The following is a 25075-nucleotide window of genomic DNA, read 5'->3' as shown; positions in this document are numbered from 1 at the left end:
TCCGCAATGCTGGTGGCTGTGCGGATGCAGTGAATGTTATAAGTGACCTCGATGGTGGGAAGAGAGACCTCAATGACCTTTTTAGCTGTTCTCACAATCCGCTGCAGTCGGAGACTCTGCAGTTCCCCTAACACATGGTGATATACAGTATATACAGTCGAAAAAGAGAGGCAGAGCAATGAGACAGTGCAGATTTGGATATATTGAGGAGCATGCATGCGTACTGGTTGTTCAGAAACCTTTTTTCCATATACAGTTTTACTTTACAGATTCATTTGTTAAACTGCAGTGTTGGCCTCCAGCAGTGAGCTTAATGCCTTCCCATTAGATTTGTGAGTACAAGTGAAATTTCTCAGACCTTTGAGAACTTTGCACAAAGCTGGGATTCTCCACAGGCATGCACTGCATGTTCAGTGTTCTTTTTAGCACTTCAGGACATACATGCGTCTCTGCCGAGCAGATCAATAATATAAGAGCGTGTTTATTTCTGCAGGAGGAGAGAGAGAGACTCTCAGTGAGGCGGAGGATCGCTCAGAGCAATTCCTGCAACACAACAGATCAGTCACAAGGCTAAGATGAAACGCGGGGTAAACAGTGGAATGCATCAGGGATTAATAACCTAGAATCTAAACTTCCCTCTAATCCTGTATATACCTTATCTCTTTTGGGGAGATCTGTCAGCGTGTAATTGCCTCTGCTTAGATTTGACTAGGGAAGATATGGAGACACTGCATACTCCCTATTCACTTGTTGTTGATGTTCATTTGCAGTAGGAGAGCATTCCTTTTTCACAGAATCACAGAGGTTTATGCCAGATACAAACATAAAAACTTTTTAATTGAATTTTATATAGTTGTTCATATTAATTTACTATTTTTTCAGGTTGCTAAGGCCTGGTTTATACGTGATGCTTTGCAGGAGTGGAACCTGTTGTGGTCTTCTGTTGTTGTAGCCCATCCCCCTCAAGGTTCAGCTTTTTGTGCATTCTGCTTTTCTGCTCACCACGGATGTAAAGAGTGGTTATTCGAGTTTCTGCCCACAGAACTGCTGCTCACTGGATGTTTTTTGTTTTTCACATGTGCACTCATCCAGGATGCAGATAGTCCTGGGTGCGGAATAGTTACTGTTCCATGCCGCCCAGTTTGGTGAAAAAGCATCAACAGTGGCTACTGGTCTGTAAAGGAAGGAAAATAAACACAAGCTGTCTTAAATCTAATCTACATCCAGATCTTTAGATGATCTCAGTTTAACTGGAAAATCATGATGGATAGAATTGAGTGCGAGTGTGTTTTCATGTGGTGCCTTTGCTGCTGATTATTTATCTGCCCTAGCAGTAGAGATTCTGCAGAAAACTCGATTCGGATCTTTTACTACGTGTAATTACATGCATGTGTGATAAGTTTCCCTTTAATCTGACTTAACTGCATTCATGTGTGAATAAATCTGCTGCCTATCCCACTGATAATGAGAGCACCTCTGATAAGGATTAATAGAGTTCATCAAAAGTTTGCTGCTAAAACTGGCCAAGACAGCAAGTGCTCTCACATCTTAATTCAGCTGATTGTGTGTATACCTCGTGTTAAGCCGCTGATTGTGTGGTTAAGATGCTATAAATGTCTTTAAGATGGATGTAAACTTAAATCTCCCATTTATATTCCATGTTATATGGAGAGCGTATTTTTGTGCTCACTCTCATTAATGGTTCCTTTTCATTTTTATACTTCTTTCTAGAATTTGTATTTTTTTCACATCCTCTCTGTTTCTTTTCTATCAGTAATTTGAACGTTTCCATGATTTACTGTAGACTTGGAGCTCTGCATATTGTACATAACATTTATAAAATAATGGAGCGTGATGGCATCAGTGTGGTGTTCATATTAATAAAGCAGGAAGTGATGCGAGAAGATTCTTCTTATTTTCTTCTTATTTATTGTCTTTCCTGGTCACGCTGTGGGTTAGTGTGACTTGTGTGACGTGCGTGTGTGTGTGTGTGTGTGTGTTATGGATGGGCACTCATTAATCTAGCTCATGGCCTTCATTAAGCTTGCACTGTGGGTGTTGCCATTCTGGGGGATGGAAACACACACACACACACACCCACACACACACAATTACTGCTCTCCTGTCCCTTTCAGCACAATTATTTCTTAATTTCTAACAGTATCTCACTAACACACACACAGACACACACACACTGCATTATTGCTCTCCATAGTCATCCCCCTAAAGGCAAATGTGTTCCCTTTGCCTCATTTCCTGCTAAGTCACCATCTGTGTTATCTGCACTGTAATCAGACACCCTTTTATTTTATTACTTCACCTCTCATCCTTTCTGATCTGTGGCAAAAAAAGTGTCTATTTTCCAATACATTGCCTTTTTGTAAATAAGTTTAAATAATTAGCCCCTTTTCTCCAGGAGATTCTTGAGAGACTGAAGTCCTTCATCAACTGTGCAAGCAAAGTGCTTCATATTTCAATCCTTGAGAATTGTTCATTGTAAAATTCTTGCACAGATGATGAAAGAGCTTCAGGACATCTCATACTCTTCCTCATAAATCTATATAAAATGAGATTGCTCCTGCCTGACCCATAGCCCAGTCCTAAACATTGATTTCTTTTAAAACCTAACTGTAGACCAACAAACTGTAGACTAACAGCATCCCTTCTGTTACAAACCTCACCATCATCATCTACAGACAGAATAAAACCTACATTTTTAATGTAGTATTAATAACTCATCATTGTAGAAAATCAGTCAACCTCCACTGAAAATCCGGCAAAATCTGTAGAGAAATCGTTAGCATTTTTAAATTCCACTTGCCTTAGAGTTCTCTTGCTGTTACATGGACTGCGATGCCAAAGTGTCTAACTCTCATGGTGGTTTAAAACAAGCATGATAATAAGGTTAGGGATGAAAAGCTTTGGAGGACATGGATTACGTTGTTTACTATATTGTGTGACATTGGGTTTACCAAACCCCAAACCCACTGTGTTAAAGATAGACCTGCATTAACTGGAGTTATCTGGAACTTCTGATTGGTCTGATTTTTTGACAAGCCGAGCTCTTGACCTTGAAGATTTGAAACTATTAGGGTACGTGTCCACTTGCAACTGAAAATCTCTCTCACTGTGAGGCAAGAAAAATTTAGAGAAGCTCAATTTTATGCAATGAGCGCAGCCACTTTATTTCATTTGGCTTCATGAAGGTGAAGACCAGTAAACCATAACCAGATTAATAAAGACATCATAAGATTGACTGCCAGTGATTATTCCAGTTGTCTCTGTCTGTCTGTGTGTCTCTCTCTCACTCTCTGTCCCTCTGTCACTGTCTGTCTCTCAGGTCAGCAGGTGCTTGGGCTGGTGGAGAATCAGAGTGACTGGTATTTGGGGAACCTGTGGAAGAACCATCGACCGTGGCCTGCTCTAGGTCGAGGCTTCAACACTGGTTAGTCAGATTATAACACTTATTCTAACAGAGGTGTAACGATGCACAAAAATCCAATTCGCTATGATTTCAGTACGGTGGTGTCTCAATGCGATACTTGTGATCCAGCAAAAATAAGCATGGGATGAATGTGTCTTAGATTTCCATTTCCAACATTATAAAAGTACAATAATTGAAACTTCGTAATGACACAGTGTTTATCTAGTGTTTGCGTGGTGTTTCTGTGGTGTTTGTGGTATTTGCGTGGTGTTTGCAAAGTGTTTGTGTGATCCATTTAGACTCTTACCAGCATATAGTGAAACAAAAACTATCTAAATTAACTAAATTAAACACAGCTAATTAAACATTAGTTCTCTGGCCAAGCTTTCACTGGTTTGATTCTCAAGGGGGCGTGTCTGAAGCACAGGGCTTTTTATTCCGCATTCGGCTGTTAGCTAGTCTGCTGTCTAGACGTGTTTTTGAATCCTGTGTTTTCCACTACTGAGTATTGTCTCATATCTGCAGCAATAAACTTCCCAATCATTGTGCTGATTAAAAACTTGTTTTTTTGTTTTTTTTTAAAAAAAAAAAACCTCTGTAGCGTATCCTGATTCGAGATAAAGAGGAAGCTCATTTTTCCCAGAGCAGGAAGTGTGTGCTTGATTAATTTTGGATTTTTATTACACTGTTGTAAAGAATAGCCTACTTTTTATGCAGTCTGTTGAATGTACAGTACTGTGCAAAAGTCTCTGTATTTTTTTTTGTACAAACTTTGTTATAGATTTTTATTTTATGACTTCTACATTATTGATTCAGTACAAAAACATTTTAGATTCCAAACGTTAGTTTTCCAGCACAAAATTAAATGTTACAGAAAAATGTTTGTATGTCAGTAAAGAAAGCAGCAGATTACATAAGGGACACTTTTCAGACAAAAAAAACATTATGAAGGCTGCTGGGTTTCGCTGCAAAAATAAGAAGCGAGTCGACAGTCAAAGTCTCCAGAAGAACTGTGGCTGCTTCTGCAAGATGTTCAGTAAAACTTACAGCTCATTTCTTTATAAAACTGCACACACTGCACCTGAGACTACTATTTTTTTAAAAGCGAAGGATCGTCACACCACAATTCCTTGGTGGCACAAATTGATTTCATGTTTTCTAATGTATTTGAGGTAAAAACATGGGAAATTTACTTGTGTGAATTATGTGAAAGAAATTCCCTCCACACACTCTGCTAAAGGAGCATGATGAAAAGTCTGCTTGATCGAGTGCCTAAAGAATTAGATTAGATTCGATCTCTGGAATAGGTTTCTTTGCTCCTGTTACATTTTCCCTTAAGTCCTTTTCCTCTGCAAGACCAAAGAGGCTTTAACAGTGTTGCTATTAGAGCTGTAGCGCATTGCATTTACTTTATATTGACTCTGGTACCGAAGACAAGCAGCACAAGTCCTTTGGGTTTGTAGATATAAACCATAGATTACAAACGTTTCACCATTTCATTGTGAGGTTTCTGCAGCAGCAGGAAATAATGTATTAAAGATGTTGAGTTTAGCGGCCACATTGCCTACAGCTTTCCTTCAGAAATTGTTCTGCAGCTCTAAGCAGATGGTATAAAAGTCAGTTAAGTGTAAAACGTTAGTGTGTTAAGCTCTTTCCCTGAGGGAAGACACTAACAGAACTCTTAAGTGTTTTTGAAAATTTTGCCAGCTATCTATCATGGAAAGGAACACTGTAGAGAAATCGTTAGCATTTTCATGTTTTTTGCATTAAATCAAAATGATGCATTTCATGTCCTTAAAGGAAAACTCCACCCTGAACCACCCTGAGCATATCAGTCTTTATACTTAACTTCAACGTCATCCAAGATTTATTTTCTGATGAAATTCAGAGTTTAGGTTTTGGTTTAAACTTCTTTCATAGACATGTTTTCACTTTGGTTAATGGATTCCTACTTTACCCACAATGCCATTCAGCTACCTCCTAATTGTGGTGCCAGTGAGATTTAGCCCTTGCTTCATCTCTACTGAGAGAGCGATGCAGCAGCGTTTTAGTCCTTTAGTCTGTCCAGCTCTCTCTCCTCCTCATCTGTGCACTCTGCTCAAACAGATAAAGCGCCAAAGCATCAACTTTCATGCTAACACCACTCAGTCAACACCATCATGCTCGTCAACTCATCATTTTATAACTAGCTGAGCCGAGTCTCTGCCGTTGTATAGCTGTTTTTTTTTTCAGCGTTTGCTATCTCCTTCTACGCTGGATTTCTCATTAATATGATGTATGAACATTGCTGGAAAATGTTGAGTGACAATCTCTTACTCTTTTGTTTCTGGGATTATGTATGAGATTGTTTGAAAATGTGAAAATTTCTCCTGTTAAACGCCATTGTAACATGATGCTAGCAACATCCCCCTGTGACGTTAGCATTGCACAGCTGCTAACTTCTAACAGGAATAATGAAAATACAGCACCAACCAACAAATTAGCACCAGAATCCCTCAAAACATCACAAATATTTCAATCAAAACATATGTAACATATGTATGTGTTTCAAGGTGGACTTTTCCTTCAAGACTGTTACACTGAGAGTAAACACCACTCTATGAAGCATTATCTCAAACGTAGTTGAAGAATTTTACGCTGGTATGTTCTGAACACCGGTATCCCCTGTGCACTTGCAGTTAGTTAACCATGAAATGATTCCATGATTCATTCGATCCAGCACGATTGCTGCCACTCCAGAGAAATGGCATAACCCTCATTACTCTTCCGTCGCATTATTCACTCGACTGTCAGGCCACGTTCAGCAACACATCCATTCTGCTTAAAGTAATCAGACACTCATCAGTGCATGATGAGGGCCTCCTAATGTGACTTTTCACTCTAACCATGTGGCTGGCAGCTGACTGATGGCACGTTAGTGCTAGGCTTTATGAGGTGATGGCATTATCAAGGTCATAATTATTGAAAGGGTATCATTTGTGGCTCATAATAGTAACGTATATGGCCTCTTCATATGGGTGTGTGTGTGTGTGGGTATGTGTGTTACAGGTGTGATTCTCCTGCTGTTAGATCGTTTGAGGAAGCTCAGATGGGAGCAGATGTGGAGACTGACAGCAGAGAGAGAGCTGATGAGCATGCTGTCTACATCGCTAGCAGATCAGGTACACACACATACACAATACCTTATTCTAGATCAATTTTTCAGATATTGGTAAGGTAGCGTTCCCACTAATATTCATGATAAATATTTCAAGGAGCAGTTGTAGTCTTTAGAGCCCCCTGCTGCTTGCAATGTTAACTACAATTACAACAAAAAACAAAACAAGTTGCCCCTCTCCCCCAAACACAACTGCTTTGCTGAAACCGCATACGCTGTGGGAGTTACATTTGAAGAAAAAAGGGTCAGAACTGAGCATCTGTGCTTCACAGCGACGCAAGTATTAATTTCAGCTTCTTACATATAAAGCAGTGTAAAGCCTCAGCTCACTTCATCTCTCTGAGGAGCTACGACATCGCATGCCAACATTGCAAAGCACTTTTCTAAGGTATTTCTTTGAGGATGTGATTATAAGTTCTTGAAACACTTTGAAACATTACATCTTGATTAATTATCTGTAACAGCATGGCTCTGTAATCCAAATGATATTTATATTATAATATTTATATTACTGATGTTTAGTATTTTGTTTATATGTTTATATTAATGCACTCGTTTTAATACGTGGTCATTTCTATAGTAACAGCTCATTCACTGGGACGTACTTCGCATAATCTACAGTTAATAATAAATAGATTTAAAAAATGTGTATTATATGACATTTATGGAAGGAGTCTCAGGTGTCAGCACTTTGTAACTGTCAGTTTTCCATAATGGGAGTCTTCAGTAAAGAGGAGTTTGTGCTTTCTGGTTTTCTCTGTAACACAGTTAAGCCTTAATGACTGTTGCTATAACTATAAATGGTTAAAATGCATGACATATTGTTCATTAATAAATTAAGAATTGTAATCTCTGGCAAATGGCTGTGGTATAAGAGAAATAAAACATTTCAGGATGTGCTATTATTGGAAAATAATCCACTTTGCATTGGGCCATATCACACCACCCTGTCATGGATTATCTTCCTGTTGTGGTTTATTCCTTACTTTAACGTGACACTTTTAATTAAAAACACTCAGTAATAATTAAAGTTTCAAGGACAGTGTTAAGCTGATGGATATGATGATGGATTCACTTAAACATAAAAGTAAATTTCAAAGCTTTCTTTTTATGGCACGTTTTTTAACTCCAGACTGAGGCTGAGTGCCACTTGACCTACTGCATGTTCAGCAACAACAGCTCTGTGTCCAGGATGTTTGATCGACAGTACCATCCATCCAAATTTTCTTTCAAGTATGGCACACTTCAGACAGTTAACTGGTTAGCTTTCAAGTATCTCTCTGCAGAATCAATCCCCTGGCTTAAGGGTTTGTTTTTTCTTTATCATCCATGCTTAGGGTAAGATCATTCTTCTCCTCCTCAAAGCTTCTTGCCTCCTCTGTCTCTCTCTCTCTCTCTCTCTCTCTCTGTTTCTGAAATGCCATCTTTAAGCACCTCACTGAGGGCTTTTAAGGACATGAGTGGCTTAAGGACCTGGAGGGAGATAAACTGTCCGTGTCCTTCAGCCATTGATGTTCTCTCTTGCTGTACTCGTTCTCCTCTTATGCCATTCCTCTTCATTCTCCGATGCTTATTTATGATGATTCTGCCACCACTGACCACAGCACAGCATGAAAGTCCTTTCCGAGTTTATATTTCTGCAAACTAAGAAGACATTGAAACACATCTTGGCCAGTTCAGTTTCAGAACTAAACTGAATGGACTTGGTCATATTTAGTTATCACATGCATCACTGTTATTCACTATGGCTTGTTAGCTCCTTGATCTGTGTCTCAAACAAGATTGTCTGCATACATGGGAGAGGCTTCTTGGCTGTTCAAAAGAGTGTTCAAAATTATGTATTTGTTTTCATGATGTATTGATTTTGAATTTTGAATTTTTTCCAAAACAACTGCATCAGTCTTAAAAGAAATAGAACAAGTAAGGACCATGCTGTTACTCGAAAATAACACACACCATTATTTTTGTATAACATCACAGCTGTTTTATTAAATTCGTGACTTGTCATTGATTATTATTATTATTATTATTTTACATTTATTAATGAACGACTCATGCTTTTTAACTGTATAAAGTTACATTTAATATTGTGGAGCATTACATTTAATGTTGTGGAAAGTTAGTTCCTGTTATAGCAGGTACAAACAGTTGTTCCTTCGCCAGCCTCTGTTTTTGTCCTCTGGAATTTAATAAGACAAAAATGCAGCTTGTCATGGGACTGAGAAACTGGAAAACATAAACTCCTCTGTCCTAAAGGCTTACCTGTGCCGGAAAACGTACTGAGCATTACAATGTGCTGACACCTGAGACACTTTCCATAAATGTTAAATAAACATCTCAAAACCTCACTATATCAATGATTATATGCTTTTCTTTTTTAAACAACACCATGTTTTTTTATCCCTTTATTTTTAGCCTTATATTATGTGGAGTGTCTGCCACGCAAGTCCGTGTGAATGAGCTGTTACTGTAGAAACAATAAAATATTAGAATGAGTGTGTTAATATAAACCTATTGTTTATGTTACAGTCAGAACTACTATCAGAGCTGCTGTTACAGAAAAATAATGCACTCCTTCTGATTTGAGAATTCAGTATACTGTGGTATAATACTTAATTGTTGACATTAGACAAAAAGATGATTTTAAAATCTAAAAATGAAGTGAAATTTTTAACATACACCTTTCACACACGGACTGTCAGCGCTAGGACTTGTCATTCTTCAGTGCCTATACAGCAAATGGCTCAGCCTGCATTCACAGACTAACCATGACATCAGCAACATAATTACATTTACTTTACATTTACAGCACTTTTTTCTGGACCAGTGTAGAGAAGTGCTTTGTATTCTCCACTGAACAACTTATACTCACTCTAGTACATACAGGCCAGGGTCCAGAAACATCATTACGCTAAAACCCTATTAGAGAGGAAACTTTAATTGGTTTTTAGCTGTAGATGGTTTCGATCCATTGAGTTCTGGACTGTGGGCCTAGCACGTTTCTGCTTTGCCTCTCTGCTTACCGAGGCATAACACAGAAATGTGCCTAAAAATAATTATGGAAGTCTTTTAGGAATGCTTTCAATCCATTATGATAGTTTTTAAATAAGTTTCAATCACTCATGCAAATTACTGTTTTAGTATACTGAATTGTTCTTAATTTTCAGATATCTCTTTGAAGTCAAATTGAAAACTAACGACTCGTGAATCAAAATGATTTACTGTCACATCCCTAATACTGTTCATTTCACAATAATAGCTTTTACAAACAAACTTTTACTTTTCTCACTCTTAGCTGAATCATTTTTACCTCCTTACCATGGCAATGTGGTTTTAAATGTGAGAACGTAATACTTTCTAAACACGATGGGGCAGTTAATCCTGTAAAAAAAATCACTATTTATGTGTAGTGAGTAGGAGGCATGAGAGCTGCAAGGTCTGTTTGTAGCTGATGTAATGGAATGTGAACTGTAGGTCTTGTGCTTTGCAGGACATCTTTAACGCTGTGATCAAACAGAACCCCTTCCTGGTGCACCAGCTGCCCTGCTTCTGGAATGTCCAGCTGTCTGATCACACACGCTCGGAGAAGTGCTATAGAGATGTGTCCGACCTCAAGGTGAGGGAAAAGAGAAGGTGAGACTGGAAACATAGAGACTCTAGACCTAGTACATATGTACCGGAGAAAATGAAAGCTCACGTCAAGCTGATGAGGGAGGGGCAGTTAAGAAGAGTCTGTGCTGGTGTATGTAAGATTCTTCTCCTGCTGACTGTGACCATCTGCTCTCATAGTCTGTGTGTGGTCCGTATGTGTGTGTGACTGAGTGACATTACAGGAGTGGCTGCCGGGTACCTTCTGCTCTGTCCTATCTGCTGTTATGGGGCTCTTAAACTCACCTTTTCATTTCCCACGTAACAATGATTGGCTCCTTATGACTCCTTAACTGAGCAACAGCACACTTTGTTTTTGACGACCACATTAATCCTGGCTTCTGACTCGTGCAATAGTATAAGCACTTATGAGCAATGAGCAATAAAGGGCAAATCTGGATAATGCCACAGGCATCCACGACCAGGAGTCCAAGACAGAATAATTGGCCCTGCTGTCTGAATGAGAAGGATGGTCTTCCTTTCTTCCTTGTCAATCACAATCACACTAGTCACTTGCAGGTGTCAAAGCTTGTATATACAGAAAAAGGCTGTTAAATTTCTCCTCCAATTTGGTTCTCTGACATTTGAAAAGATGTTTTGGCGAGCATTACGTGTCTCAGCAGGATGTGCTGGCCTTTACTCTCCCAAACTAGTAGCTGCTGTGCAAAAGCGAAGGCTCAGCTAGTGCATTGAAAATGGAAGCACATAAATTAGGAGAAATTGTTGTAAAAGATAAATCATGTGTATATGTACAGCAATGTCAGTGTAATACAGAAGTTGTGGTAGCTGTAAATACAGCACAGTATAGATAATAGATAAATTGTGATGTGGTACAGTGGAACATGTTAATGTTTCTGAAATACTTTTAATATGAATATTCCTATGTTATTCTTTTATTCTCATATTTGTCCAGGTGATCCACTGGAACTCGCCTAAAAAGCTGCGGGTGAAGAACAAGCATGTGGAGTTTTTTAGGAACCTCTATCTGACCTTCCTGGAGTATGATGGCAATCTGCTGAGGAGGGAGCTCTTCGGCTGTCCAAGTGAAACTGACCACAATAGTGAGAACGTAGGTACAAACTGAATAAACAAAATTAAGAGTGTAAATACACAGAATACACAAGACTAAAAAAATCCCTGAGGTGGATGGGCTACAACAGCAGAAGACCACGTCAGGTTCCACTTCTGTCATACAAGAACCTGAGGAATCTGAGGTTACAGTGGGCACAGGCTCAACAGTTGAAGATTGGAAAAAGACCAGTTGATGTTTTTCCAATTTTTTAACTCTCCAGTTTCAGTGAACCATTGCCCACTGCCCTCAGATACCTCTTCTTGGCTGACAGAAGTGGAACCCGATGTGGTCTTCTGCTGTTGAAGCCCATCCACCTAGAGGCTGTTCATGGAGAAATGCTTTTCTGCTCACCATTATTGTAAAAAGTGGTTATTTGAGTAGCCTTCCTGTCAGGTCTAACCAGTCTGGCCATTCTCCTCTGACCTCTCTCATCAACAACATTTCTACCCATAGAAGGACTGCTAACTGAATGTTTTTTGTTTTTTGCCCCATTAACTCTATAGTCTGTTGTGTGTGTAAATCCCAGGAGATCAGCAGTTTCTGAAATATTCAAACCAGCACAAACAATCATGCCATGGTCAGAGTAATTGGATTACAGATGATTTTTCTCCATTCTGATGTACGATGTGAACATTAACTGAAGCTCTTGACCAGGGTATGCATGATTTTACACATTGCATTGCTGCCACACGATTGGCTGATTGAATAATTGCATGAATGAGCAGAGGTACAGGTGTTCCTGAGCATTTAAAAAAAAAAAAGTTCATTGCTTAGCCATTTTATAGTACATCTTTTTTTGCTATTTAGATGAAGTTCTCTTTCCCATGTTGTTGTTCTTCTTTCGGCTTCCTGACGCAACCCTCCCCGATTTTATCCGGGCCTGGGACCAGCATTGGGAGTGCATCGTTGTGTGCAACCTCAGTGGCTGGGGTCGGTTCCAGAGGCCTAACCGCTAGTCCTCCAGGGACCGAAGTTCTCCTTCCCCTGCTGAACCTAAAATTGACTCTCCCTCATGAGAGCACTTTGAAAAGTTATTTATCAATAATCTGAGGGAGATTTCAACACCAAGTGACTTCAGCTAGTCATACAATTAGTATAATCAGTAAAGGTCAGAAGCTTTCGGAGAAGTTGTACATTGCTGTATGGCAACAATGTGCAGTAGAGGATTAACAGAGCATTTTGAAATCAGGCATCAAAACAAAATTTTGAGATTCAGTTCTCCTGAGAGTCACCATAAGGAATAAAGGAGTTATCCAGACCATTCTGTTTTATCCCTTGTGAGAGAGCAGTGAGGATGAGTAAGTTATCCATCCTCCCCGCTCCACTCCTGCACACTGAGTTCATGTATTTAAGTCGACTGATTCAATATAAAAAAAGAAAAAAATTCATAGGGTACAGTGAGAGGTGAGATGATGGAGTGACTTGCTCTCTCTCTCTAGCTCTCTCTTTCTCTCTCTCTCTCTCTCTCTCTCTCTCTCTCTCTCTGCTCTGTTCCTCTGTCGCTCTCTGTGTCATGAGATGACAGATGCCTCTGTGGGTGAGGAACACAGATGGGTCTTTCATATGACTGTGTGTGTGCTCATTCTGGGTCATTCTCTTCCCTCATAGCAAAAACAGCAGGTGCTCTTTATAATGAGACACTATTTGTAAGACACGTTGAGTGTGTGTGTGTGTGGAAGGATCACAGGAGTATGATACAGATTACATTGCTGCATTACTCCCTGTTTACAAATCACAGCATTCACTGATGTAGTGTAAGAAAAGGGCCTTCGAGGCAGTCAGAGAAGGCCTCACGATTTCTGGGAGCTAAAATTCCACCAAAAAATAATAAAAAATAAAAGAAATTACATACATATATATACATATAGATGTCTGCAGTATTCAGTTCATTGTTTCACAGAATCATCATGCTTGTATTTAATATCTGCAAGTAATGTAGAAATTGTTGTAGTCCCATTTCATTGTTAAATTTGTGATGAAATAGTAAAAACTCTTGGGAAAAAAGAAATTAGCAATTAATTTCTAGGATTTTCCTTCTCTAGCATCAGGGTAGATACAACAGACCTAATTTACCCACTGATTAAGACTTTAGGAGATAGAAAGAGAGCTGTTTGTATGTTATCAACCACCAACATAATAAAAACGTGACACTGTAATCAACCAGTCATATCTTGCGTTTCATCTTGGACACTTCTGGAACACCAATTCACGTCATTGAATGTGAGCACAATCAAAGCCTACCCATTATCTGGCCTTGTTTTACGCAGTGACACAGTCATGTCTGAGTTGAAAGCGTCAGCCACGTGACTCATTAGAAAGTAGATCAACAATCTAGTTAGCCACATTAATGTGTGTTCATTAAAGCTGAAACTGATGTAGCTGGATTTACCCTTGGATGTGCCATCAATGGAGGAAAAAATTGAGACCGTTCAGAATAGCCATTGTTGTAGCATTGACTCATCAGCAGGAACAGAGCTGAAGGCTGGCCTAATGCTGCGTTCAAGGCGAAGCAGCAACTTGTAATTCCCCGCCTACAAAAAAACACCCCCTCAACTTGCAATTTCAACTCCTTAACTTGGGATAGTCTTCTCAGCTACTAGTTCCTTCCCTGTTTATGGAGTGATGTCAAATCAACATGGCCACCCACAGTGTGTACAGTGTACAGTTCCCCTAGTTTATAGCAGTATTGGCTTTAGATCAATTCATATACAGTCACAGTACTTGGTTAAATCTATAACATTGGCTATCCTAATCAATGTTTTGAGAAGGTAATCATCAACATCAGAGTTATCACAACACTACTTGCTGTTGTCCACTGTTGTTGCTGTTCTGCAATTTCAGTCCTAAATGTTGCATGAATGTTTAAAGTTCACTATAGTAGAAGAGAACCAGTAGCCACTCAGGCCTGTAACAATAAAAATGTGGTTAAAGTAGCTTTTTATAAGCTTTAAGTGCTCTGACAGAGCAAACAAAAGACATGCTTTCATGGAGGCATCCATGTTTTTTTTTTCACTTGGCACATCCGATGTGCAGAGATGGGAAATGACATTATTACAACTTGCAAATTACCACTTACATGGCACCACAAACGCAGCATAAAGCCTTTATATCATTGGTAACCCAGAACAGATTAGCCATTGTTCAGTCTGTATTTTGTGAAACGAACATTATTCCACCATGTCACAATATTTAATCAATATGATTATCACAATATTTATTAATATATAATTAACAATGTTACAATATTAATGCAATTCCTGACCAATTGTTCAGAAATGAGTCTCTCCATTCATTTAGAGATAAAGGGGGATGTGAGGGGATGCTGTCTACGTTCTATTTATTTCAATGGATATTTACGAATTACATACAGTATTGAAATGAGCATATCGTTAAACATTTAAAGTGTCAGTCTATAGCATTTGCACATTTAGATTCTCTGGCATTATGACTCTTTTTCTATGGCCTCTCCACACCAGCTCCATGTCTCACCTTGGCCATGCCAGTCAAAATGGTTTGGATCTGCCACTGCTCATCAGTGAGTTACAGTGTGGTTGTACACTCCCACACAGCTTTACAGTTTTCCTTATTGAGCATGGCATTTATCAGTGCTTTTAACTAACCTGATTTAACATGAGAGAATCAGCCATCTGGTGTGGCGTTGGTTTAGTCCACCATCTGGCTGGGATTTCCTAATGGATATAATAAATTCTTTTCATTATCATCTGTCTGTGCACCATTGTTTTAAGCAAGGGCTAGTCAGGCGTGTTTAAATTTTAAACTTTTAAAAAAATATTTACATGGAATAATAAATTGCTAGATTGTTTTTGGTCCAATACACTCTGAACATGACCAAGGAACATCACTATATGATTGCCCTCATTAAAAATGTCTCTAATGAACATGTCTAATGAACATACATGAATATGCAGTTTGGAATGCTTCAATGCCCTGACATTTCAGCAATAGACTCTAGTTAGATTTCAGTGTCCGAGTCTTGATTTGCATTATTGTGTTTATTTACCAGCTGCCAAACCTGTCAAATTAGACCATAAAAAAATCACATTTTAGCATCTTTTAATCTTAGATGTCATTGGTCCAAATTTGACCCAAACACCAATCTGTTCTATTCACCATTTAAAAATCCTGATTTTGAGTTCAGGGATACTTTAAGGCTTGGTAAAGTAGGGTAAAATGCGCACTTGCCATTGCTATACTATAATTGTAAAATGACTCATCTCCGAATTACCTGAGTTGAATGCTTTATATTATAGATTTTCTTTTTATTATTACAGATTTTGAAAGTACATAGTTTTTACATTATTGTTTAGTTTGAAATGCAGTGTTTACCCTAGCATTTAATGTGGTATTATTTTCAACTAGTTTTTAGTTTTAGATATTTTTAGTTCTGAAAGTTATGGAGGTATTTTTGTGTTTGATCTTTAAAGAGGAATACACACCACTCATTGTGTAACATCACTGACAGGAAACAGTGGATTCATTGTTGTATAATATACAACAGCTAGTTCCAGTCCACTAATTTGATTGGACGAGTGGCGTTCCGAGTGGCGTTTACATTTAGTACAACTGCACTGGGATGTTTCACTGTTTGTATCACTCCACTCATCTGTGGAATTCCTAGTTTGAAATGGTTACTACAGTAGTGTTAGTGACATCGTCAGCGGACATGGCAAACGATACATGGCAAACACAAAGTTCAACAGATGAAGATGAAAAGGAAGAAGGGATGCCAATTTCACCGGAAACACCTTTACAAATTATTCTGAGCTAGCTAGCCAATGGGCTGTCAGTGAGTGTGGCGTCTTCGGGATCTACTTCTGTTCATGGAGCAAAAAATATACAACTTATTTGGCCATATTGTGTCCAACATGTCAGTTATTTGATATTAATTTCTTAAAAATTTTCTTATATTCTCTTATAAAACAGTTGTATAAAACCATTATTGCACTCGCAGTGAAGCAGTTGTACAGCAGTGCTGATACAGTATAACCACACTCTTGCTGATGCACTATTGCTTAATTTAAGCAGTGTGTTAATTTACAATGGCAATATGAGTGTGCAGTTATGCACACAAACAGCATATGTAACTGTATTAACATGTTATTTTTAATAACAGTACATAAAAGAAGTGAATATTTTAAGGAACATTAACAGAATTATCTTTTGCATGGAAAAATCAACTGCTTACTAGGGCACTATACATAATATTATTACAAGAAGCCATGTGTACTTTTTTGCACAGAAAACGTCAATCAAGTGGAATTTATGTCTGTGTTTATCTTCAGTTAGTTTGTGAGGTGATAATTTTTTTTTTTTTTCATTTAGTTGTCATTGCTGATATAATGTTTGTATAATATTTTCATTCATTTATCCTCAGTAACCGCTTTATCCACTGGATCCAGAGCCTAATCTGGGAATATACAATGGATCAGACATCAGTCTGTCTCAAGGCAACACACACACACACACACTTGCACTTTCGATTGGCCAGTCCACTTTTAACAATAAAAGTGTGGTTAAAGTAGCTTTTTATAAGCTTTAAGTGCTCTGACAGAGCAAACAAAAGACATGCTTTCATGGAGGCATCCATGTTTTTTTTTCACTTGGCACATCCGATGTGCAGAGATGGGAAATGACATTATTACAACTTGCAAATTACCACTTACACGGCACCACGAACGCAGCATAAAGCCTTTATATCATTGGTAACCCAGAACAGATTAGCCATTGTTCAGTCTGAATTTTGTGAAACGAACATTATTCCACCATGTCACAATATTTAATCAATATGATTATCACAATATTTATTAATATATAATTAACAATGTCACAATATTAATGCAATTCCTGACCAGTTGTTCAGAAATGAGTCTCTCCATTCATTTAGAGTTAAAGGGGGATGTGAGGGGATGCTGTCTACGTGGTTAAAAAGACAATGAAATCTATTTTATTTCAATGGATATTTACGAATTACATACAGTATTGAAATGAGCATAGTGTTAAACATTTAAAGTGTCAGTCTATAGCATTTGCACATTTAGATTCTCTGGCATTATGACTCTTTTTCTATGGCCTCTCCACACCAGCTCCATGTCTCACCTTGGCCATGCCAGTCAAAATGGTTTGGATCTGCCACTGCTCATCAGTGAGTTACAGTGTGGTTGTACACTACTGGCATGTTTTTGGGAGGTGGGAGGCTCCCAAGTCGCACAGCAGAAAAGTGAGAATGTGAGTTCAAATCCCGATGATGTCACAGCCATCCATGGCCGGGAGCCAAGGAAGCAATACTAAACCATGCTCTCTTTGTGGGAGGGATGGCATACCTTCTCTTCTGTCAATCACAGTGACACTAGCCTATCGAGGGTGTTCGTGGGTGTTTCCGCATGAATGCGGAAGAGGGTGGCGAGCACTTTCCACTGAGAGTGTTACGCTGCCCTGTGAAGCAGTATGAGCAGCAGTTTGAAAAGATGCAGTTGGCTGGCTTCACATGTCTCAGAGGAAGCATATGTTAGCCTTTACCCTCCCTGGTTGGTAGCTGTCATATGATAGGGGAGATCTGGATGGTGGGTGGGAATGGGCAGATGACCAAAAAAAGATGGGAGGAAAACCCTGTAACTGATCGCTAAGGATCAAACCAGAGACACTGACTGCTACTCACTGCTCCACTGTGCTGCCCTGTATAATATTTTATTTATTTGTACACTTTTAACTTTCTTTAAGTATAATTGTGTGAAGTTTCCTTTGCTAAGCTGTGTGGCTCTACAGGCTGATAAGCCCTTCAGAGCCACAGTGCACAGCGAATGCAGTACATCTCCGGCGTCCTTCATTAATCAAATCACTCTCAGCTTGACATTTCCCAAGAAGGTTTTGGTGCAGCATTTGTTGCACTAATCAATTTCATGGGTCCGTCTTAACTCCAGACACATGCTGTTCAGTCGATTTTGCTGAGTTTGAGAAGCTATTTAAATCACATTAATGGGATACTTGGACTAATGAAGTCACTCAGGAATTAGCTGGCCATGCATTCCTCAGCTCCACATGAGGTTTCGGATTAAAGCATTTCAGCAGATGAAATGCAGATGTTTTAAGTGTCCTTTTTAAAAAACTGTTATTCATTGTGATACCAATACTGTGGTGTTTATAGCTATAAAAATTACGGATATAATTTTATATATATACACCCTATAATTCAATAACATTTAGAACCACCTTTAGCAACAATTACTTGAAGTAAATGTTTTCTGTAGGAGTTTATCAGTCTCTCACATTAAGCTGTTGGACAGACGGCCTCACATTTGTCTCAAGAATATTCTGGTATAAAGTGGACTTCATTGTTTTCTCAATGACTTCAAGCTTCCCAGGTCCTGTGGCTACAAAACAAGCTCAGATCATCACTCCTCCACCACCATTCGTGACAGTAGGTATGAGGTGTTTGTGGTGATGCACTGTGTTTGGTTTTCTCCAAACACGGCGCTGTGCATGATGACCAAACATCTCCACCTTGGTTTCATCAGTCCAGAGGATATTGTTCCAGAACTTTTCTGGTTTGTTCAAATGCAATTTTGCAAACCTAAGTCATGCTGCCATATTCTTTTTGGAAAGAAGGGGCTTTTTCCCAGTCACGCTTCCATGAAAGTCATAATTGTTCAGTCTTGTTCTGATTGTACATGAACATAAACATTAAATGTGCTTACAGAGGCCTCTAGGTCACATGATATAGCTCTTTGGTTCTTCTTTATATCTCTGAGCATTAAACGGTCTGACCTTGCTGGGACATCAACTGCTGGGAAAATTGGCATCTGTCTTGAAGGCTCTCCATTTGTAAATAATCCTTCTCATTGTATACTGGTGAATTTCAAATTGTCTGGAGATGGCCTTATAACTCTTCCCAGATTGTTGAGCAGCAACAGTTGCTTCTCTGAGGTCGTGGCTGATGTCCTTTCTTCTTGGTATGACACTGACACACACCTGAGTGCTCCAGAACACGAAACTGCCTAACGTTCTGCTTTTATAGAGGCAGTCACACTTCTTGATGATTAACTAATCTAGTGCATTTCTTTAGTTACACCTGGCTGCTAATTATTCTCTCAATGGTTGTGGAAGTAGGAAGGGTGTACTTATTTTTTCCCAACTGGTTTCTGAATGTTGGTTTAGTATTTGGGGAACAAAAGACTACATACTAAAGGTTAGTTGTTAGTTTATAGAAGGACCAAACAATTTTTATTTAGGGTCTGATAATAAAAACAGAATTGAAGGAGCGAGTACTTTCATTTTCCTATGACTGTATTTAATAAAAGCTGTAAGAGCAGTGAAGTATGAAACAGCTCAGCACTGTTTCTTCTTTCACCTTTAATGTGTGTATTGTGTGTGCAATGTATTAATATTGTTGTGTTGACTCAACAATTAATGGCAGTTTTTAGCTCAAGTGACTTTAATTACTATTAAAGTAAAGTACTATTTAAAGTACTGTTACTAGTCATGTTAGTGCTACTGCTAGAGCTCTAGTTGTGTTGTGGAAGGACAGCTGTGTCTCTGTTACAGATGTAACTAAATCTGACTGTTGTGTTTGTGTTTGGGTTTCAGCTCCAGAAGACTCTACTGGAGCTTGATGAGGACGATCCGTGTTATGAGTTCAGACGAGAGCGTTTCACTGTGCATCGCACACACCTCTACTTCCTGCACTATGAGTATGAGCCCAGCGCAGACCAGACTGATGTTACGCTCGTGGCCCAGCTCTCCATGGACAGGTGAATAAATGAGATGCATTATACGAAAAATGTAGCTAACATGATATCTTGTAATATTGATTGATGCATTTGATTTGAAGTCCTCTTTTAATTTTGAAAGTCAGTTTGTTATGTGAAATTTGTGTGATGGCTTGGCAATTCTGTTCACATGGTGAAATTCTGCCATTTTCTACTATATAGATCTGTAACATGTTTTAGCATTTTAAAGTCTGGTTACCCGCAAAAGTGAAAAGGAGGAAAAACTGCATTTAACAATTGCATTACAATTCCACTGAAAGATATCAGCAATGCTAAAAGCAGCTTTACTGAAATAATTTTTCTTCAATAGCTTTCTTCCTGTTTGAAGTATATTTTAAGGGTATTTGAGGCATACAAATTTATAACAAGATTGGCTAGAGTTGTTGCCGGTGGAGGCATCTCCATCGACTATGTTGGTATCAAGTTCTACTTGTTCGTCATTTCAGTGACATCCGACAGGTTTTCCCAGACCAACACACAAATACACTATACTAACATTTATAATTAAAGTCACATTTTAGTTGCTTCAATGTTCAAACATGCTTTTACCCTACTGAGGGAAAATGTTTCACTGATTTTTAAATTTTTTTTTTACTTTACACAGCATAAGACAGTGATTAAAAACAATAAATAAAAAACAAGAACAATGTCTATAATAAATAGAAATGTATACAAAAATTATTTGTAACAATTAATGTATTATTTACTAATGAATTATTATTACCTTATTAATGATGCCCTAAATCCTTATTAATAAAAAGGTGGCATCATGCCATGACAACTGACATTTCGAAAAGGAAACAAAGTCACTGGCAGGTTTTTGTGATTAAAAAAATTAAACCAAGATAATTAAACCCATGGTGAAGCATGGTGATGGCAGCATCATGCTTTCGGGCTGCTTTTCTTCAGCTGGAACTGGGGCTTTTATCAAGGTGGAGGGAATCATGAATAGCTACAAATACCAGTCGATTTTATTGCAAAACCTTCAGGTGTCTTCTCGTAAGCTGACAATAAAAAAGGAATTTCATCTTTCGGCATGACAGTGACCCAAAGCACACATCCAAAACAACAAAGGAATGGATTACCAAAAGAAGATCAATTTTTTTGAATGATCTAGCCAGAGACCAGATCTGAATCCAACTAAAAATCTGAGGGGTGACCTGAAGTGGGATGTGTGCAGGAGATGTCTTACAATTTGATGAATCTAGAATGTTTTTGCAAAAAAGAGTGTGAAAATATTGCCAAGTTGAGATTTGCCGTGTTTATAGACTCTTAGCCAAAAAGACTGAGTGGTGTAATAAAACCAAAAGATGCTTCAACAGGGTGTTAGTTTAGGGGTGTGCTCACTTATGCAGCTAGGTTATTGTATTTTTTTTTCCCCTCTAAAAGTTTCTGATTGTTTTTCACTTTATTTGTATACTTTGCAATTGCACATTAAAGGTAGGAAAAGATCTGACATGATTTATTCAGTATTGTTTTACTTCACAAAAACCTGCCATTTTAACAGGGGTTTTTATATGCAGAGTTTTTATATCCATTGTAGCCAAATCCTAATTGATTGATTTTTATTTTAACAGCAGAACTGGTAGCCAGTGTAGTAGACAATATGTTCAGACCAGTGAGAGCTCTGGCTGCTGCACAGGCTGAAGTTTATTCAGAGCCTCGTTAGATCAGCTGACCATAATGCACAGCAGTAGTCAAGCGTTGGCACAGGCTGGTAAACAAATTCATCAGAGCTCCATAACAGTCCTGTTTGAATTACTATATATCTGCTCTGACAACAGAAATCGTGTCTGAAATTGTGTTACAGGGCAGCTAAATGTGTCTAGCACCATTATTCAATACAAAACATTAATAGCAGTGAATGGAAAGAGAAAAACAAGCACATTCTTCTTTCACAACAACCATAATGTGCAACTTTCACTCTTTAGAATTTTCCTCTGCATTGTATTGTTTTTCTGTCTTTGTATTTTTTCTTTCACTGTATATTTGTTCCTGTTTTACATAATTTTTTTCTCTCGTTTATTAGCCTCCATTATGTTTTTCGATCATGTTTTCTGAATGAGGAGAGGAAACTTAAAAAAAAAAAAAAAAAAAAAACAAAGTGCACATACTGGATTTGTGGGCAGTCTCTACTTTGCCACTGCTCTTTCTGATTATTTTGCGGTTAGGGGGCAGAAGGAGCACTGAGCCTCTCAGTAATTTAACACAGTGGGTGTGTGAGAAACTCTGGTGAGTGGTGTGTGTGTGTGTGTGTGTGTGTGTGTGTGTGTGTGTGTGTGTGTGTGTGTGCTCTCAGTAAACAAGGCATTTGCTGTTCTAACCACAGCCTGAGGAAAGATTGTTTTTACTCATTTATTACAGGCTTCAGCTGAACAAATACAGCCTCTAAACCCTCCTGATATTTGAGACTGATTTTAAATATCCATGTTTCATGAACACTTCCTGCTCTCCCAATTTTTGTATCTTTCAGCATCACTTCACTTCAGTAATGAGAAAGTGCTCAGTTTGCTTTGGTCCATAATGACACAAGTGAGAGAGAATTGTGACGTATGTGCTTTCATTTTAGATTGGTATTCTCCAATATCCACCAGCTTTCGCTCACTCTGCTGGGACAGAACAGCTTCAGACCGAGTCATTTCTGATTGAGCTCGGGTCGTCAACAAAGGTCATGTGAAGGTCATTCCTTCCAACATACTTTTAAGGAAATCCAAAGTGTGATCATTTTTGCCAAATGGTTGTCTTTATTGGGTGAAGATGCATCAGGTGTTGGATCTTACCAAATATTTAATAAAAATGTTACTAGAATGTTATGTGAACATTTTCTTTACTCTTATTAATAGAATCGACATTATAGTGATTAACAGAAACAAATATATAGTAATCTTCACTGATGTAATGTAGCTCTAATTTGAATCACAGAGAGTGGCTTCAATGGAGATATAGTGAATGAATATCAGACTTTTTGCTCAGCCAGAACCTTATTTTGATTCAAACCCTATTCTCTCTGTCTCAGTAACATATTATTAGGAACATTTGGTCTCCACATTAGAGTAGACTTTTAAATTTAATCAATTAAATCTAAGCTTTTAAAGTCAAGTGCAGGGTCACTGTGAACAAGTCTTCTTTCTTTGTTCCCTCTAACATTTTAATAATCACTCAATTCTTGAGTATCCAGTTTCTTTACAGAGTCCTTCAGCTCTTGCCTGTTTCTCAGACATATCTAAACGTCACTGAGTACTGAAGAAGCCACTGGTTTCTGATGTCAAGTGTTAGGACCTACTTCAGATTTGCTGTGTGTCAGCTATGACTGGAGGAAGGAAATGAAGTAGTTGACAGGTTAAACAGACAGTTGCTGTAACTTATCTTGAGAGGACCACGAGAGGACTGTAGAGAATTCCATATTCTGAAGCTTACAAAATGGACGCTGTCAGTATTTGAAATTTCTGTCCATCTCTTGGTGACAGGCTATCATTATTAGGGTTGTTATAGTTTGAAAGTTTGACTGTATGATAAACTGTGGATGACGTGGTTAGGAGCATGATAGGAGTGGCAGCAGAGGTAGCAGTGTAATGTGTTTTCCACAGTAGCGGATTACATAGCCGAAGGGTTTTCATTCGTGTCCCTTGTGCAGAGAAACGGACGTTAGTGTAGTATTATTTTAGGGAAGTGATGATTGGATTTAAAAAATGAACAGACGATAATAGATAGAAATGCATTTTAATTGTTATTTAAGTCAACAATAACATAATGTCCATTCATACACCGTGACTTACCGTGAAACCGTGACACTATAACAACCCTAATCCTCATACACTTCATAAGGTGAGAATGGTGTTACATGTTACTGGCTTTGTTTGACTGAAAAGGTCAAGAGGGTAAAACCTTTACTTTCCACTTGGGGCAATGAATCTAATCCTGTCTCCCTTGTCCATAAACAACCAGATTGACAATCAAGGAAGTATAACCTTTCTCAGATAAATCAAAGTGGGCTGCAGACCAAGATGATTAATGATGTGGTCTGACCTCAGTAATATGGATGTCCTTGTCAGAAGCCTTTGGTCAATACCTCATGAAAGCCTGTTAGTACATTTGATGAAAGGAGGTGTCTGTGTTTGTCAGGCTGCAGATGCTAGAGGCCATCTGTAAACACTGGGAAGGACCCATCAGTCTGGCTCTCTACCTGTCTGACGCTGAGGCACAGCAATTCCTGCGCTATGCCCAGGGCTCTGAGGTGCTCATGAGCAGAAGCAACGTGGGATACCATATTGTCTACAAAGAGGGCCAGTTCTACCCCGTCAACCTGCTGCGCAACGTTGCCATGAAACAAGTCAACACACCCTACATGTTCCTGTCTGACATTGACTTCCTGCCCATGTACGGACTCTACGAATACCTCAGGTTAGTCAAGTCAGCTTATATTGTGTTTCTGCTCCAAACACACCTCAGCATGGTAATCCAGACCTGCCAACCTTCAAGCATTTTACAGAGGCATTCCACATTTTAACATCAGAGTACAAGTTATCTCTCAAAAAATGGTAAAAGAGCAGTCTTCTTTTTTCCACCAATAAAAAGGGCAGATGAGCCAATTGACATATGAATCTGGAATGGTGCGTAGGTGTTTCAAACCCTCAGATACCCTCAGTTTCTTTCAAGGTAAATGGAGAATGTTTTGCACTCATTAATGGGAAATAAAATCTATCAAACTATGACTTTGAGCTAATATTAGACACATTTAGTTAATATCATTTAATTATATTTATTGGGATGCCACCGAAACTTTCGTTTTTCTGACAAAAGAGAAAAAAGCAGAAAATTTGGACCCTGTCAAATAGATGAAATAGGCCTATAACATACTTTTAATGGTAGCCTAATGATAATTGTAAAGTGATTAAAAATGCTGTTTGTTTGCTTTGCTCTCCTGCAAAGATGAAAAAAAGTCAGTAAAGATGTCTTCAAACAGTTTGAGCATCAGTGAAACAGTACAAATA

The 25075-nt window shown here is 38.5% G+C and overlaps 1 protein-coding gene across 1 annotated transcript in view; it reads left to right on the top strand.

Annotated features, from left to right (window-relative positions):
- LOC113532299 (xylosyl- and glucuronyltransferase LARGE1) overlaps positions 1-25075 on the top strand; it is a 73938-nt gene that overhangs the window by 44076 nt on the left and 4787 nt on the right. Inside the window, exons 7-12 of the mRNA XM_026923621.3 lie at positions 3341-3445; positions 6473-6585; positions 10072-10197; positions 11143-11298; positions 19903-20066; positions 24207-24485. Coding sequence (XP_026779422.1) covers positions 3341-3445; positions 6473-6585; positions 10072-10197; positions 11143-11298; positions 19903-20066; positions 24207-24485 — 943 coding nt within the window. The remainder of the gene's footprint in view (positions 1-3340; positions 3446-6472; positions 6586-10071; positions 10198-11142; positions 11299-19902; positions 20067-24206; positions 24486-25075) is intronic.

The sequence above is a fragment of the Pangasianodon hypophthalmus genome, chromosome 18 (assembly GCF_027358585.1).
Source record: "Pangasianodon hypophthalmus isolate fPanHyp1 chromosome 18, fPanHyp1.pri, whole genome shotgun sequence".
In the NCBI taxonomy this organism is placed as follows: Eukaryota; Metazoa; Chordata; class Actinopteri; order Siluriformes; family Pangasiidae; genus Pangasianodon; species Pangasianodon hypophthalmus.
This window is presented reverse-complemented; position numbering and strand designations above follow the sequence as displayed.